This window comes from Petromyzon marinus, chromosome 46 (assembly GCF_048934315.1).
Source record: "Petromyzon marinus isolate PM22_M1 ecotype Great Lakes invasive population chromosome 46, UKy_Petmar_22M1.pri1.0, whole genome shotgun sequence".
NCBI lineage: Eukaryota > Metazoa > Chordata > Hyperoartia > Petromyzontiformes > Petromyzontidae > Petromyzon > Petromyzon marinus.
This window is the reverse complement of record NC_133712.1, coordinates 12,582,434-12,596,169: the sequence shown is the minus strand read 5'-3', so window position 1 is coordinate 12,596,169 and position 13,736 is coordinate 12,582,434. Positions and strand designations below refer to the sequence as shown.

The following is a 13,736-nucleotide window of genomic DNA, read 5'->3' as shown; positions in this document are numbered from 1 at the left end:
ATACGCAATTAGAAAATAACACTTTTACTACCCAGGAACAAAAATCGTGTTACATCGTGTACTCATTATTACAATTACATGATAGTGTGTGCGGTACGTAATCAAAAAGATAATGATAGGGAGACTAGTAGGTGACAACTCCGCTGTTGACTGAATATCGTGAAACCCCCATGAATTTAAGCGTTTGTGGTTCCACCGCGCCCGTCCAATCAGAGCGCGGGCTTCCAAATCGAACGTTGTGACCTCGCCGCCGCATTCACCTCGGTGTGGCGACATTGCGATTGGTCGAGGCGCGCTCGCGCGACGCCTGCGGGGCACCCAGCCAATCGCGTGCGCGCACCTCCTCCCCCCCTCCCCACCTGAGCGTGGTAGGCGGGGGGCCTTCCGAGGCACCAGCCAATCGCGTGCGCGCACCTACCCCCTCCCCGCCTTAGTGTGGCGGGGCGGAACCCCTGAGGGGCACCAGCCAATCGCGTGCACGTACCTTCCCCCCCCTCCCCACCCTCCCTTGGGGGAGTGACGTCACAAAGCCTGACGCCGTGGTAGCCGTGCTGGGTAGGGAGAGTTACATGTAATCTGACTATGGTTGATGAGTCCGAGTGTTCAAAAACCCATTTGGAGTTTTTGTTCGCGTTGAACAACGCTGCTCGCAATTAAGCAGTCCCAGAAAGCCAAGTAGGCGATGAATACGTGTTAAAAAAATGTAACGTTGAAGATTTGTATGGAATGGCATAACGTTACTGTGCTTGTAAAATTCGGTGAAAAAATTACGTTACTACATTACGTTTGCGGTTGTGCACGAATAAAATCAATATAAAAAAAGCAACAACGCGATTCCTCGAAAACACTCCCATTAATAACGGAGCAATATTCATTCGCAATAGACTCGATAACATTTATTTACACGGTGCCGTCCCGCGCCAAGATGGCCGACCGTCTGCTTCAACTTCCAATCTCCCCCCCCCCCCGGCGATTTAAAAAGGGCGGGAAGCGCGCGCCGCGGACGACAGAGCAGCGCGGACGACGAACGGACCCACCGCAACGAACGCGACGATGGCCGTTCCCTCAGCAGCACCTCGTCACCCGTTCTGGCCCCGCGACCTCGTCATCCCGGGCTACGTGGCGAACGACACCGCCACCAGCACGGTGCTGGCGTTTCTGTTCGTCACGTCGGGCGTGCTGGTGGCGGCGACGTGGCTCTACGCGGGCTCGTCGCCCCATCGCCTCTCGTCGACGCGGCGCCTCGTCTGCTGCTGGTTTGCCGTGTGCGCCTTCATCCACGGCGTGATCGAGGGATGGTTCTCGCTCTTCCACCGGGACATCGCGGGCGACCAGGCCTTCCTCTCGCAGCTATGTGAGGCACCCGGGGAGATGCTTACGAAGAAGCCTCACGTTGTTCTTGTTGTTGTTGCTGATGCGTTGTTGTCCGCTGCGCTTAGTCTCGGGAAGGGTGAGGGGGAATCTTAAGTCGTTAAATCTTAGTCATTTGTGAGGTAAACATTGGTGCAGTAAGCTTGACGTGACAAGGGCGCTCCGTCTCGCAGCTCTGTTGAGTGACCGTGTCAGAATCGCGACGTTAATTTTTTTTGTACCGGAGGAATCCGATGAGCTATAAAGCTCTATGTGCCGGCGGGGTGGGGTGGGGGGGGGCTGTCACGTGACTGTAGAATCTCAGTCACTGGTGAGGTAAAAACAGTGGTTGACAGGGTCGCGTGGATAGACTCGGGGCGTTTCGGTCAAGCAATGTGGAATTCCCAGTCGTTGGTGAGATAATAGATTCACCCACTGCCTGCTGGAACGCCATCTCTCTCCCCCCCCCCCACCAAGCCGCCTGTGCTGTCATCTCTACTGCAGGACTCTGCCAATCTTTGGAACCTTCTTACCCTCTTTGGAACCCACAGTGACAAAAGTCGCTCTCGTCAGATCTCTGGAGCCGAGCAGGGGGTCGTCGTGAGTGAGCGTGCCAGGTTATCACAGGCGCCTCGAGTCCGGCAGTGGATGATATGTTAAGGCGGCTTAAGGTGTTCAAACACCAAATATAAACCTTTTGCAAGGGGTCGCGTCTTGCGCGCGTTGGCCACGCGCGGCGCTTGCGGTGAACGTGCGAACGAACATGCTCCGATAATACAAAATACGCATTGTCTTTGAAACTGACTGGACACGTGGATTGTGGACTTGCCCAAGGGGGGCTTTACGTGGTCCATAAACGCATTAATTATGGCTCGGTGGTGAGCCATGCCCAGCTACAGGTTGGCAAAGACCAATCCAGTCAGGACATCAGCGTGAAGACAACAGCATAGGCACGACTGTCATCTCCGGCAGTTGCAGGAAGAGAATCGTATTTTATCCATGGTTATTCCGTTTTTATATATATCAAAATCAGAATATTTACACTGGAGGAATCCGATGAGCTATAAAGCTCTTTTTCACAGATGTCCAGGAGCGTCGCCGTGCGTGAAAATTGCACCACGCAATCGCCGAGGGCCCTAAGACAAGCTGGAGGGGAGCAGCCAGGCTGTGGGCCGTCGTCAACAATTGCCCGAGCTCTGCCATCCTCTATACAGTCACATGTTTTCAGCCGATTAACGAGTATTTGCACACGTGGGAGGAAACTGGAGCACCCGGAGAAAATATACGCGTGCGATGGGGCAACGCTCAGTCCCATACAGAAGGGACGGATGACATGCAGTATATTCATCTGAACTTTGCTGTACCGCATTCTGCTGGCGAGCGAGTGTATGGTGGCTACCCCAACGCACACGGGAAAGAAGTTTCGCAACATCTGTGTGCGATCCTCAAAACCTCATGACACTGTAATAAGATAAGATGCTAGGTTTAATTATTTTTGTTACATTACTTTTCAACATTTCAGCCAGGGAAGATAAAAACGAGTCTTATCTCGCAATGAGAGTTATCTCAAAAGTGAACCAACCTTTAATGTTTTATCTTTGCCCTGTGACCTAGTCCACAATGCAAAGCTCCGGGTGTCTGACTAAACCTGTGTGTGTGCTGAGAGACGGCCTTCGGGTGGCTGGGAGGTCAGAGCGTTGAACTGGCACTGCTGAGAGCCTGGGTTTAAGTCCAAGTTTGAAGCACCTGCGATTAAAACGAACGGCTTCTAGAGTGTAGAGTTTTTTTCAGTTTCCTTTATTTGGTATAGCCCTGTGAGCCATTCGGCTCTTGAATCGGGTGCAACCGCAACAAACAAAAACATGAACAAGAAAACATATTAAAGTGACTTTGTGCAAACTGAAAATCCAAGAAAAGACAGCAAAATATTGCAGAAAAAGCACCGTACACTAAGGCTGTGTGCAAAAATCCCAATGGGATGCAAGTCAAACAACAACAACCACAAGACAACTTAGATTAAGGCCATCAGTATAACTCCGTACTACAACAAACATGACCAAACCAAAAAGAGGGGTTATGGTATCAGCCCGGTCACCAATAATTGCTTGTTAAAAGTACATCACAGTAACTTTGGTCTTGCATTTGATTTGGCTAAATTCTAACACTGCCATGTGATGAACATAACTCAAGTCTGTGCACTTGATGACTTTAAGGGGTCTCAGAGATAGCTCTGAGATATATGCTTCCGCAACATGAAGGGTTTGTGTGTTTCACTACTTGTGTCAGTGTCTGACTTTGCCAGTGTGTGTGTGTCTGTGTACGTATGTGCATGTCTGTATATTTTACTCTGTTTCGCATTGTGTGTCTGCAAGCCTGGGTGTGTCTCTGTCTTACTGTGTCCATGTGTCTCTGTGTGTTTGTACATGCCTGTGTATTTCGGTCTTATTGTGTATCTTTTTTTACGTGTCACGGGGTCTTTGCAGTGTGTCTCTGCGTCTCACTGTGTGTCTCTGCGGTGTTGTTATTTTCCCAGGGAAGGAATATGCAAAGGGAGACAGCAGATACATGACGTGAGTACATCCAGACGGATTCGTCGTCCACTCCTCCGGAACACCACCCACCAGCTTGAGAAAAGTTTGAACCAAAATGCAGTTTGCCAGGGGAGGTGGCCGAGTAGCTTTGGGTGGCCAGAGCGATTAGCCGGTAGCGCTAAGACCCCTGGGCCTCAATCCGGGTTTCAGCCGCGTGTGATGGGTGCTACAGTGTCAAGATGTTAACTACACTCGCCTGGTATATAGGAGGTGTCGTGGATTCAATCCCGACCATGATGCCTGCTGTATATTTGGAGTTTCTGTGTTCTCCCTGTGGTTGTGTGGATTTTTCTCCGGGTCCTCCGGTTTTTCCCTCCACATCTAGAAACGTCCATTGATTTGAGTATTTGGCTGCTATAAATTTCTACGAGGTAAGCCACTTCGCACATCTATAATTTGTGGCCAGTTTGCTTCTGAAAAAGAGCTATGTAGCTCAGTGGGCCCTTACCTGGTAAAATAAATAGTTTCTTTTCGATTAAACTGGGTTCTTAAGTGAAGTGAGTTAACGGTCCCGGGCCAATATCACCAAGTAGCTGCGTACAAAAAAAATTGGCTCTGTGCAATAATTTGGCGAAATTCAGGCACAGCAGTGCAACCCTTTATGCTACGGAATGGCCCGCAGAAGTGGAATTCATAGAGCTCTGCCTCTGAGAGTTCCACAAGTGACCTCTGGTCGACACAGTAGCAGGGTGCAGTAATTACCCACACGCTCCACATTAGAGAGTACTGTCCGTTGCACGACCAAAGACAAACCGATATTTTTCTCAGAGCTAGAAATATAATGGGATGGGTTTTTTTTATTGGTGAGTGGGCTGAGACCATCTCCCTACAAGTTGAGACGAGGTTTAATCACAGGCGGCTGGAACTCTTGATTCGAACCCAGGATATCAGCAGCGTCGGCTCGGCGCTCTGACTTGAGCGCCACCCAGCCACTCTTGTTAAACTTACATCTGCAAGTTGCGGGGTGGGTCCTATTCTCCCCTGAATCTCGGAACGTGCGAGCGGCTCTGCGTTAATTTGACTTAGAGGGGCATAGCGCCATTGTTTTTAAAGATTGTACTCACCGTAGAGAACCCTAGTGACACAACCGCACTCTACGATAGCTGGCGCCAAACTGCGCCATGCGCCCTCCCCCGCATGGCCTTGTGGGGAGCCTCAGTACGCCTTCCGATCTGAAGACGTACCGATAACGTTATTTTTACACGTACGTCATCGGAATGGGAACGATTAATAGGCGCATCCCACTAACCGCTGGGTGAACCTGCGTTTGTCTTGTTTGCAGCTCGGATAACTTCACCGTATGCATGGAGAGCATAACTGCGCTGGCTTGGGGCCCGCTCAGCGCCTTCACCGTGATGGCGTTCGTGCACAACCGGCCCGAGAGATTTGTGCTGCAACTCGTGGTGTCGCTCGGTGAGCTCACCTTGGCGGCTCACTTCAAGTCGGGGGGGGGGGGGGAGAGGAGGGGGCGGAGGGGGAGGAAGTTGAGGAAGGAGATGGGGAGGGAGGGAGCGACGGATGGGGAGGGAGTGGAAGGAGAAGGGACTGAGGGGTTGTCGGCGACGTTAAGGGAGAGAGGGAAGCGAGGGAGGGAGAGGAGGGGGAAATGAGGTAGGGAAGGAGAGAAAGAAGGAGGAAGGTTGGGAGTCGAGGAGATGATACTCGCATGATACTCTCAGTAACAGACGCACATCATAATGGACAATGTCAAAGAGTTAGGCCTAAAATGACCACGGGCCATGTGTAATGAAGTCTCATGAAACGAAATTACCGGACACAGGTTCCCCCCGCCCCTACTGCCCTGCTCTGTCTCGACATCACTGATGATGACTGCTTGTGTTGCAGTCGAAACGTCGTGAGAATTGTATTGTTTTATATTTTTATAATTTTATTGTTTCCCTTCTACGTGGTGACTTTACCGAAAGAACCAAGAATATCGCTGTTGCGTCACTGCTGCGTTGTTGACGACGCCATCGTCTCGCCTGTGCCCCCCAGGGCAGCTGTACGGCGACGTGCTGTACTTCTGCACGGAGTTCCGCAGCGGCTTCCAGCATAGCGAGCCGGGCCACCCGCTCTACTTCTGGTTCTACTTCGTCTTCATGAACGCACTGTGGATCGTGCTACCGCTCGTGCTCATCGTGGACGCCTGGGGCCAGCTGTGCAGCGTGCAGACCCGCGCCGATGTCGCCGGTCCCTCGGCTGGGGCTGGCGCCACCGGCAAACTCAAGCGCAAGTGACAACGGGAGGAGTAGGTGGCAGCCAAATGGCTAATCCAGCGAGGAGGAGGAGGGGGGGGGGGGGTGGTGATGGAGGTGATGGTGAAGGTAGTGCTGGTGGAGGAAGAGGGAGCGGTGTAAGAGGTGATGGAGCAGGAAGATTGAATGAGGAAATGGAGGTGAATGGGGTAGTGAGGATGAAGAAGAGGTGGATATGATGAAGGAGATAAAGATGGTAGGAGAGGTTCAAGGGATGATAGGTAACAGAGGCGGTAGAATATAAAGAGGCGGAAGAGATAGTATAACAGGTGGGGAAGGAAGAGGCTGGTGTAGGTGGCAGATGAGAGGGGTGGAGGAGATAGTTGATGATGAGGTGAATGAGATGGTGAAAAAGACGGTGGAAGACAAATGAGTGGATGACGATGACGAGGTGAAGAAGGAAGCCCACAACACCGCCTGCCCTCACCGCTCCCCCAGATGAAGAGTGCTCCTGTTGCATCTAAAGGCGGCGATGAGGTGGACGGTGGCTCATAATGGCCGGGCCACCGAGCCCTCGTCACCGCAGTCGTGGCTTAAAACTTACGTCGGGTTTCTCTCTCATGGTCTACATTCAGTGGCTCTGGCCATGTCCAAGCCACTGAATGGACACCACTAAGATCCTGAGGCCACATCGTCGAGTTATCCGAGCTTTCATCCCCTTATTCTCGCGAGGGATTTGTCCAGGTACTGGCATCGCCGCAGATTACCCCGCGCAGCTGTAGCTGTGCTCGTTTTCAATCGAAGTGTTAGTTTGGTCAGTGTGTTTTGTCTTTTTCGTCTCAGTCTGGTCAACAACAGTGTGTGGAATTTGTCAAGTTTTAGTCTGGATTTCATGTGGTCATTAAAATCCTAAAATGCTGAAATAAAATCCACAGACTGACCTGACATAAATTCCTAGGGTTGTCCCGAATGGGCGAGACTAAGACTGACTAATTTTACACTAAACGTAAGTGTTTCTGGTGTATTATAATAGTTTTGTGGTGACCAGTGGGTATGCATTTACTGAGGAAGTAATTTTAAGACACTCAGTGGGTTATTTTTGTATAATTTACGAAAATCGTGCTCCTTAATTTTAATATCGAGTCTGTGTGATTGAATAACGTTTTTAAAGTCTTATTTGTACGTCGCACTGTTGTGCAACGCGCTGATTTGAAATGGGATAAAACCCTTGGTGGAGATAGTTTTTGGTCGCGTGCAACGCTGTGGTGAGAGACTGGCGAGCGGATGTGGAAGAGCGTCTGTGTTACCGCGGCGCTACAATTGACGCGCTGTTGCGAGTACATTGTTGGTCGAAGCCCAACTGGTGCGTGTTTGCGAACATTAGTGGTTTCTCTGCATCTGTGCGTCTGCGTGTGAACGAATGTTGTGTGTGTGTCTATATATGTGTGTGTGTGAGTGGGGAGCGGCAGCGTCGTAGTTAGCGCGCTGCGCTACGAACCCCGCGACCCGAGTTGGATTTCCGCACACGGCCAACACCGGCTACGATTATCTGAACCGGTCCTGGGTCTCTCCTAGGTCCACGCACAACCAATAAATACCTGATGGGATGTGTAAACATCGCCGCGCAAGAAACAAAGGCGGCCGGGCGTGGTGCTGGCCCCCCACCCCCTTCGCCTTCATATGTGCTCGCTAAAGGCACTTCCCATAAAAGGCCATGCGGGGAATCTATGTCCCGTGTGTGTGGTGAGCGGCAGTGTCGTGGTGAGCGGTACGAACCCGGCGACACGAGCGAAACGTGGTTTTTATTTTTTTGTCAATCGGCGGGCAGGTCGCGCGTGGTGGGTTTGGTGTGGGGGAATTCCCGTGCCTGCCCGGCGTGGAAGGGGATCGAGCCGGTGTGCCCGTATCTCGCCCACCACGGCCAGTCCACACTCCGCTCCGCACCCGACTCCATCCCTCGCTCGTGACCGTTGTCATTAACCCGCGACCGCTCATCGCCACCATCAACCTGCAACGGACGCGCCCCGTCAGCACCGCCTCTACCCCGTCTCACTCTGCCTCATTTGACTCAGAAATGCCACAACCGAGAAAGCCACTTTACTCCAATTAGATTAATTAAAGAAACCGCCCATCCCGCTAAACAACACGCACACACTTGCCCACTCATCAATTTGACCAATTGGGGGTAGTAACGCCACTGTCGTGTGCGTGGCGTCACACTGCACGTGGCGCAGTGCGGAATAAAAATCGTGAGACGGCTATTGGCCAGTGGCAAGTGTGGTGGTATGGCTTGCAGCGTTAGAGGCCATCCATTTAGTCGGCACGCAAAAATCTGTCAAAACTTGACCCCGTCCCTCCCTGTACGCGTACTTTTTACACCTTTTTGCCCCCTGTCTGCGTACGTACGCTTGACGCACGCACCCCCCCGAATCCTATAGTAGACCCATGCGCAAGCTACGCATTTAGGTTAACCCCCCTCCATGCGTACGTACTAAATGGATGGCCCCCGAGTATAGATTACCCGCCTCGCAATGATCCTGACGACTTCGTTAGATTCCGACGAACGTCGACATCGCTACAGAATTTAGTGTTGAACCAATCCTTCCGAATTTATAGCACCCCCTCAGGAGGCCGCTTATGGGAGGTGTAAAAATATATCCGTGTATGATGAGGGACAAAGGGGGGGGAAACCCCTATATTATGGACTAGCTGTACTACCCGGCTTCGCCCGGGACTTGGATTCACCACGCCCGGCCGCCTTTGTCTCCCCAGTGGCGATGTTCACACCACAGCAGTTACTCGTTTGATGCTGAGTCGACCTAGGGGAGGCCCAGAACCGGTTCAAATAATCGTCACCGGTGGTGGCCGTGAGCGGGAATCGAATTCGGGACGCCGGGTTCGTAGCGCAGTGCGCGAATCGCCACGCAGTCGCTGCCCCGCCCCCCACACACACAGGATAAAGACAATCCCGCGTGTAGCCTGTAGGGGGCAAGTGCTGTTAGCGAGGAGCACCTATGAAGGCCGGCACGGCACACGAGGGGGTGGGTGACAGCAGCACGCCCGGCCGCCTTTGTCTCCCCAGTGGCGATGTTGACACCACAGCAGTTACTCGTTTGAGGCTGAGTCGACCTAGGGGAGGCCCAGAAGCGGTTGAAATAATCGTCGCCGGTGGTGGCCGTGGGCGGGAATCGAACTCTGGTCGCCAGGTGAGCGCGGCGCGCTGACCGCTACACTACATTGCGTTACGCTTCCACATGCGCGGGTCACGTGACAGATTTGACGTCACAGCTCACTTGCCGTGCAAAAAAAATATGCATTATTAAGCTCCCCCCCCCCTAAAAAAACCAAAAGTATATTTTTTGTATAATTTTTGCATGGTGTACAGTCTGGAAAGTACCCACATGGCAAATTTCAAATTTGTTGCATGTCGGGAAGTACGCTAAACATTTTGAACATACACATTCACAACTTTGGCTTTTATATATGACTTAGCTTGTAACTTTGTGATTATTGGCGCCAGATGGCGCTGTGACATCACTATCATCTGCACCGCAATGATGATCACTTCACCACACCCACCATCATCCACCACCAACGCAACGCATGACCGTCGGATAATCTTCATCGCCACCATCATCACCAGCCGCCGTCATTAAGATCACCATCGTCATCAGTGTGGTCCCCCACCACGGTCACTCACCATCGTCACTATAACCACAGTCACCAGCATCACCATCGCCGATAACTGTCACAACACATACCATCCTCATTCTCCCGTGGGATATTTTATGGAGCCTTAGCACCAGACAGCTCCTGCTAAAAATTAAGCCCTGCCTAGAATCATCGTGGTTGCATCACTACAACCGTCACCATAAATGCAATCAGAATCACCTTCATCGCCACCACCGCCATTACAACAACCACCGTTACCACCATTATCATCACCATCCCACCATCACTGCAACTACCATCATCAAAATCACGATGGCGAACAACCACCAAAACCACCACCATCACTCTCCAACCACCATAAACAACAACCGCCGTTCACCACAAAGTGGCGGTGACGTCCCACGGCGCTTGTGTCATGCTCGGTGCAGCAACAAAAATAAAACAAAGATCCCCCGTGTAGCCCTAACAGACTGTTGGGGGCAAGTGCTGTTAGCGAGCAGCACCTATGAAGGCCGGCACGGCACACGAGGGGGTGGGGTGGCCAGCACCACGCACGGCCGCCTTTGTCTCCCCAGTGGCGATGTTTACACACCGCACCGGGTTACTCATTTGAGGCCAAGTCGACCTAGGGGGAGGCCCAGGACCGGTTCAGATAATCGTCACCGGTGCTGGCCGTGAGCGGGAGTGGAACTCGCGTCGCCGGGAACGTAGCGCAGCGCTACAAGGGCTCGCACTACCGCTCCCTGTCCAGTCGTCCATCACCTTCAACCATCACAACCAAAATCTTCAGCGGCGGCGTCACACCGGGGCAGCACCACGTGACTCCCCGTGCTCCCCACAAGCCCCCGCACACCACGTGACCTCCCCCCCCCCACCAAAATCCTCCGCTCGCTGATGGTGACGTCAACACTCGCGCCCCCCTCCCAACCCCACGGTAACCACGTGACTGCGGCCATCGCGCGCCCCCTCTCTCTCTCTCGAGTGGTGACGTCACGCACGGGTCACGCCTCACCGCACGCGCGTGGTCGACGTCACAGCCCCGGACACGCCCCTCCCCCCCCACCGGGTAACCCCACCCCACCCCCACCACCCGAGCGAACCCACGTGGTCGCGTTTTCCTGGAAAGAGGAGCGCGCGTGGTTGACCTCCACTCGCTCATTCATTCCGCCTCTCTCGCCCCTCTTTCGTTCCACAACCACCCCCCCCTCTCTCTCGTGTATTTATTCCACGGTGGTAGTGTGGGGGGAGGGAGGGAGAGAGAGAGCGAGCGCGGGTTTCTTTATTTTCGTGGGTCCGTCTCGTTATTTATTTATTTAGCTCTTTATTTATTTACTGTATTTCGTTATTTCGCTGCTGGTCCCCGCCGCCACCGGGCGATTGATTGAGCTGCGAGCGGATCTGCGGAGAGCCCGGGATCGCAGAGGAGGTAAGAGAGGAGCAAGGAAGGAGGGGAGGGGGAGGGAGGTGGTGGTGGTGGTGGTATTAGGGGATGCGTGGGGATCCGGGATGAAGGGGTGGCTTGGGGCAGTTGAGAGGCAAGGGCTCATTCGAAGCTGGGGAGAGTCGGGGGAGAGATTGAAGCAGGCGCAGTCAGGGGGTGGGGGGGGTACCACCGGGTAAGAGATGGAGCAGAGGGAGCAGGGAGACCGAAGAAGGGGCTTGGAGGCACGGAGAGATTGCAGCAGGGAGGCAGGCAGGGGATGAGACTGAGGCAGGGTAGACGGCCGAATCTGGAGGGGAATGAAGAAGGGACTGAGACAGGAAAGAGATCGGAGCAGAGGGAGTCAGGGACTAAATCACAGTAAGAGACTGAAGCAGGGAGAGACTGAAGCAGGGAGAGACTGAAGCAGGGAGAGACTGAAGCAGGGAGAGACTGAAGCAGGGAGAGACTGAAGCAGGGAGTGACTGAAGCAGGGAGAGACTGAAGCAGGGAGAGACTGAAGCAGGGAGAGAAGCAGGGAGAGACGAAGCAGGGAGAGAAGCAGGGAGAGACTGAAGCAGGGAGAGACTGAAGCAGGGACTGAAGCAGGGAGAGACTGAAGCAGGGAGAGACTGAAGCAGGGAGAGACTGAAGCAGGGAGAGACTGAAGCAGGGAGAGAAGCAGGGAGAGAAGCAGGGAGAGAAGCAGGGAGAGAAGCAGGGAGAGAAGCAGGGAGAGACTGAAGCAGGGACTGAAGCAGGGAGAGACTGAAGCAGGGAGAGACTGAAGCAGGGAGAGACTGAAGCAGGGAGAGAGTGAAGCAGGGAGACTGAAGCAGGGAGAGACTGAAGCAGGGAGAGACTGAAGCAGGGAGAGACTGAAGCAGGGAGAGACTGAAGCAGGGAGAGACTGAAGCAGGGAGAGACTGAAGCAGGGAGAGAGTGAAGTGGAGTCAGGCAAGGACTGACTGCTGCAGGCAGAAACGAGGTTCGAGGGGGGTGAGGGAAGGAATCGAGTCAGGAGCCATCCCTGCCGCACAACCCCGTTACTGTGACCATCAGCGGCAACTCGACTGCTGGGGTGTGTCTATAGACTCCAGCTGTAGATAGAGACTAGCTGGTGTGCGTACAGGCTGTCGTGTAAGCCATGGCTCATATCTTCTGTATGTGGACTCTAAGGGACGCAGTCCCCACGGAGTGATTCGTTGCTGTACGTGCAGTATGTATGCTATAGGCTGTTACTGATAAGGCTAGCTGTAGTTTGTGAGTGTGTGTGTGTACTGGGTGTGTGGTCTGTTGTGGTTGGTTTGTGTGTGTGAAGAGACGAGTTGGTGTGTGTGTGTGTGGCTGTAGTTTAACACGTAGGCTTAGCTGTAGTCGGTGAGTACCTGGGTGGTTGTAGTTGGTGTGTGTGGCTGTAGTTTAACACGTAGGCTTAGCTGTAGTCGGCGAGTACCTGGGTGGTTGTAGTTGGTGTGTGTGTGTGGCTGTAGTTTAACACGTAGGCTTAGCTGTAGTCGATGGGTACCTGGGTGGTTGTAGTTGGTGTGTGTGTGTGTGGCTGTAGTTTAACACGTAGGCTTAGCTGTAGTCGGTGAGTACCTGGGTGGTTGTAGTTGGTGTGTGTGTGTGGCTGTAGTTTAACACGTAGGCTTAGCTGTAGTCGATGAGTACCTGGGTGGTTGTAGTTGGTGTGTGTGTGGCTGTAGTTTAACACGTAGGCTTAGCTGTAGTCGGTGAGTACCTGGGTGGTTGTAGTTGGTGTGTGTGTGCGTGGCTTATGGGTATCGATAACGTAGCGGTCACATCAAGTGACGAATATCTCAAGCGGTCCTGGGCTCAGCCTCCGATGAGAGTACCTGGTTGCAGTGGTGTGTAGACACTGCCACTTGAGGGAGACAAAGGCGGCCGGGAGTGGTGTGTAGACACTGCCACTTGAGGGAGACAAAGGCGGCCGGGAGTGGTGCTGGCCAGCCCCACCTGGTCGGGTGCCGTGCCGGCCTACTTAAGTGCTCGCTAAGAGGACTTTCCCCCACGCTGTGTTGAGGCTATAAGGGGGATCTTTGGCTTTGGTGTGTGGCTGTAATTTGTGAGTATGGGTCGTGTAGTTGGTGAGTTTGGGTGCTGTGTAGGCTGTAGTTAGTGAGTCGTGGTGCTGTGTAGGCTGTAGTTAGTGAGTCTGGGTGTAGTGCAGGCTGTAGTTGGTCAGTCTGGGTGTAGTGTAGGTTGTAGTTAGTGAGTCTGGGTGTAGTGTAGGTTGTAGTTAGTGAGTCTGGGTGTAGTGCAGGCTGTAGTTGGTGAGTCTGGGTGTAGTGTAGGCTGTAGTTGGCGAGTCTGGGTGTAGTGTAGGCTGTAGTTGGTGAGTCTGGGTGTAGTGTCGGCTGTAGTTGGTGAGTCTGGGTGCTGTAGTTGGTGAGTCTGGGTGTAGTGTAGGCTGTAGTTGGTGAGTCTGGGTGCTGTAGTTAGTGAGTCTGGGTGTAGTTTAGGCTGTAGTTGGTGAGTCTGGGT

At 53.1% G+C, this 13,736-nt stretch overlaps 1 protein-coding gene across 1 annotated transcript; it reads left to right on the top strand.

Moving 5' to 3' along the window:
- The first annotated feature begins 976 nt into the window (after positions 1-976).
- Positions 977-6,323, top strand: EBP (EBP cholestenol delta-isomerase). Its single transcript, XM_032971457.2, has 4 exons — positions 977-1,354; positions 3,884-3,920; positions 5,224-5,354; positions 5,937-6,323. The coding sequence occupies exons 1-4, from the start codon at positions 1,054-1,056 to the stop codon at positions 6,176-6,178; spliced, it is 711 nt and encodes a 236-aa protein (XP_032827348.1). The 5' UTR covers positions 977-1,053; the 3' UTR covers positions 6,179-6,323.
- Positions 6,324-13,736: the final 7,413 nt, after the last annotated feature.

Bases quoted from the DNA above. Each gene is read 5' to 3' on its own strand.
- EBP (XM_032971457.2), top strand. From the start codon at position 1,054: ATGGCCGTTCCCTCAGCAGCACCTCGTCACCCGTTCTGGCCCCGCGAC. The intron at 3,921-5,223 runs GTGAGTACATCC...TCTTGTTTGCAG, and splicing joins GGAGACAGCAGATACATGAC to CTCGGATAACTTCACCGTAT. The intron at 5,355-5,936 runs GTGAGCTCACCT...TGTGCCCCCCAG, and splicing joins GCAACTCGTGGTGTCGCTCG to GGCAGCTGTACGGCGACGTG.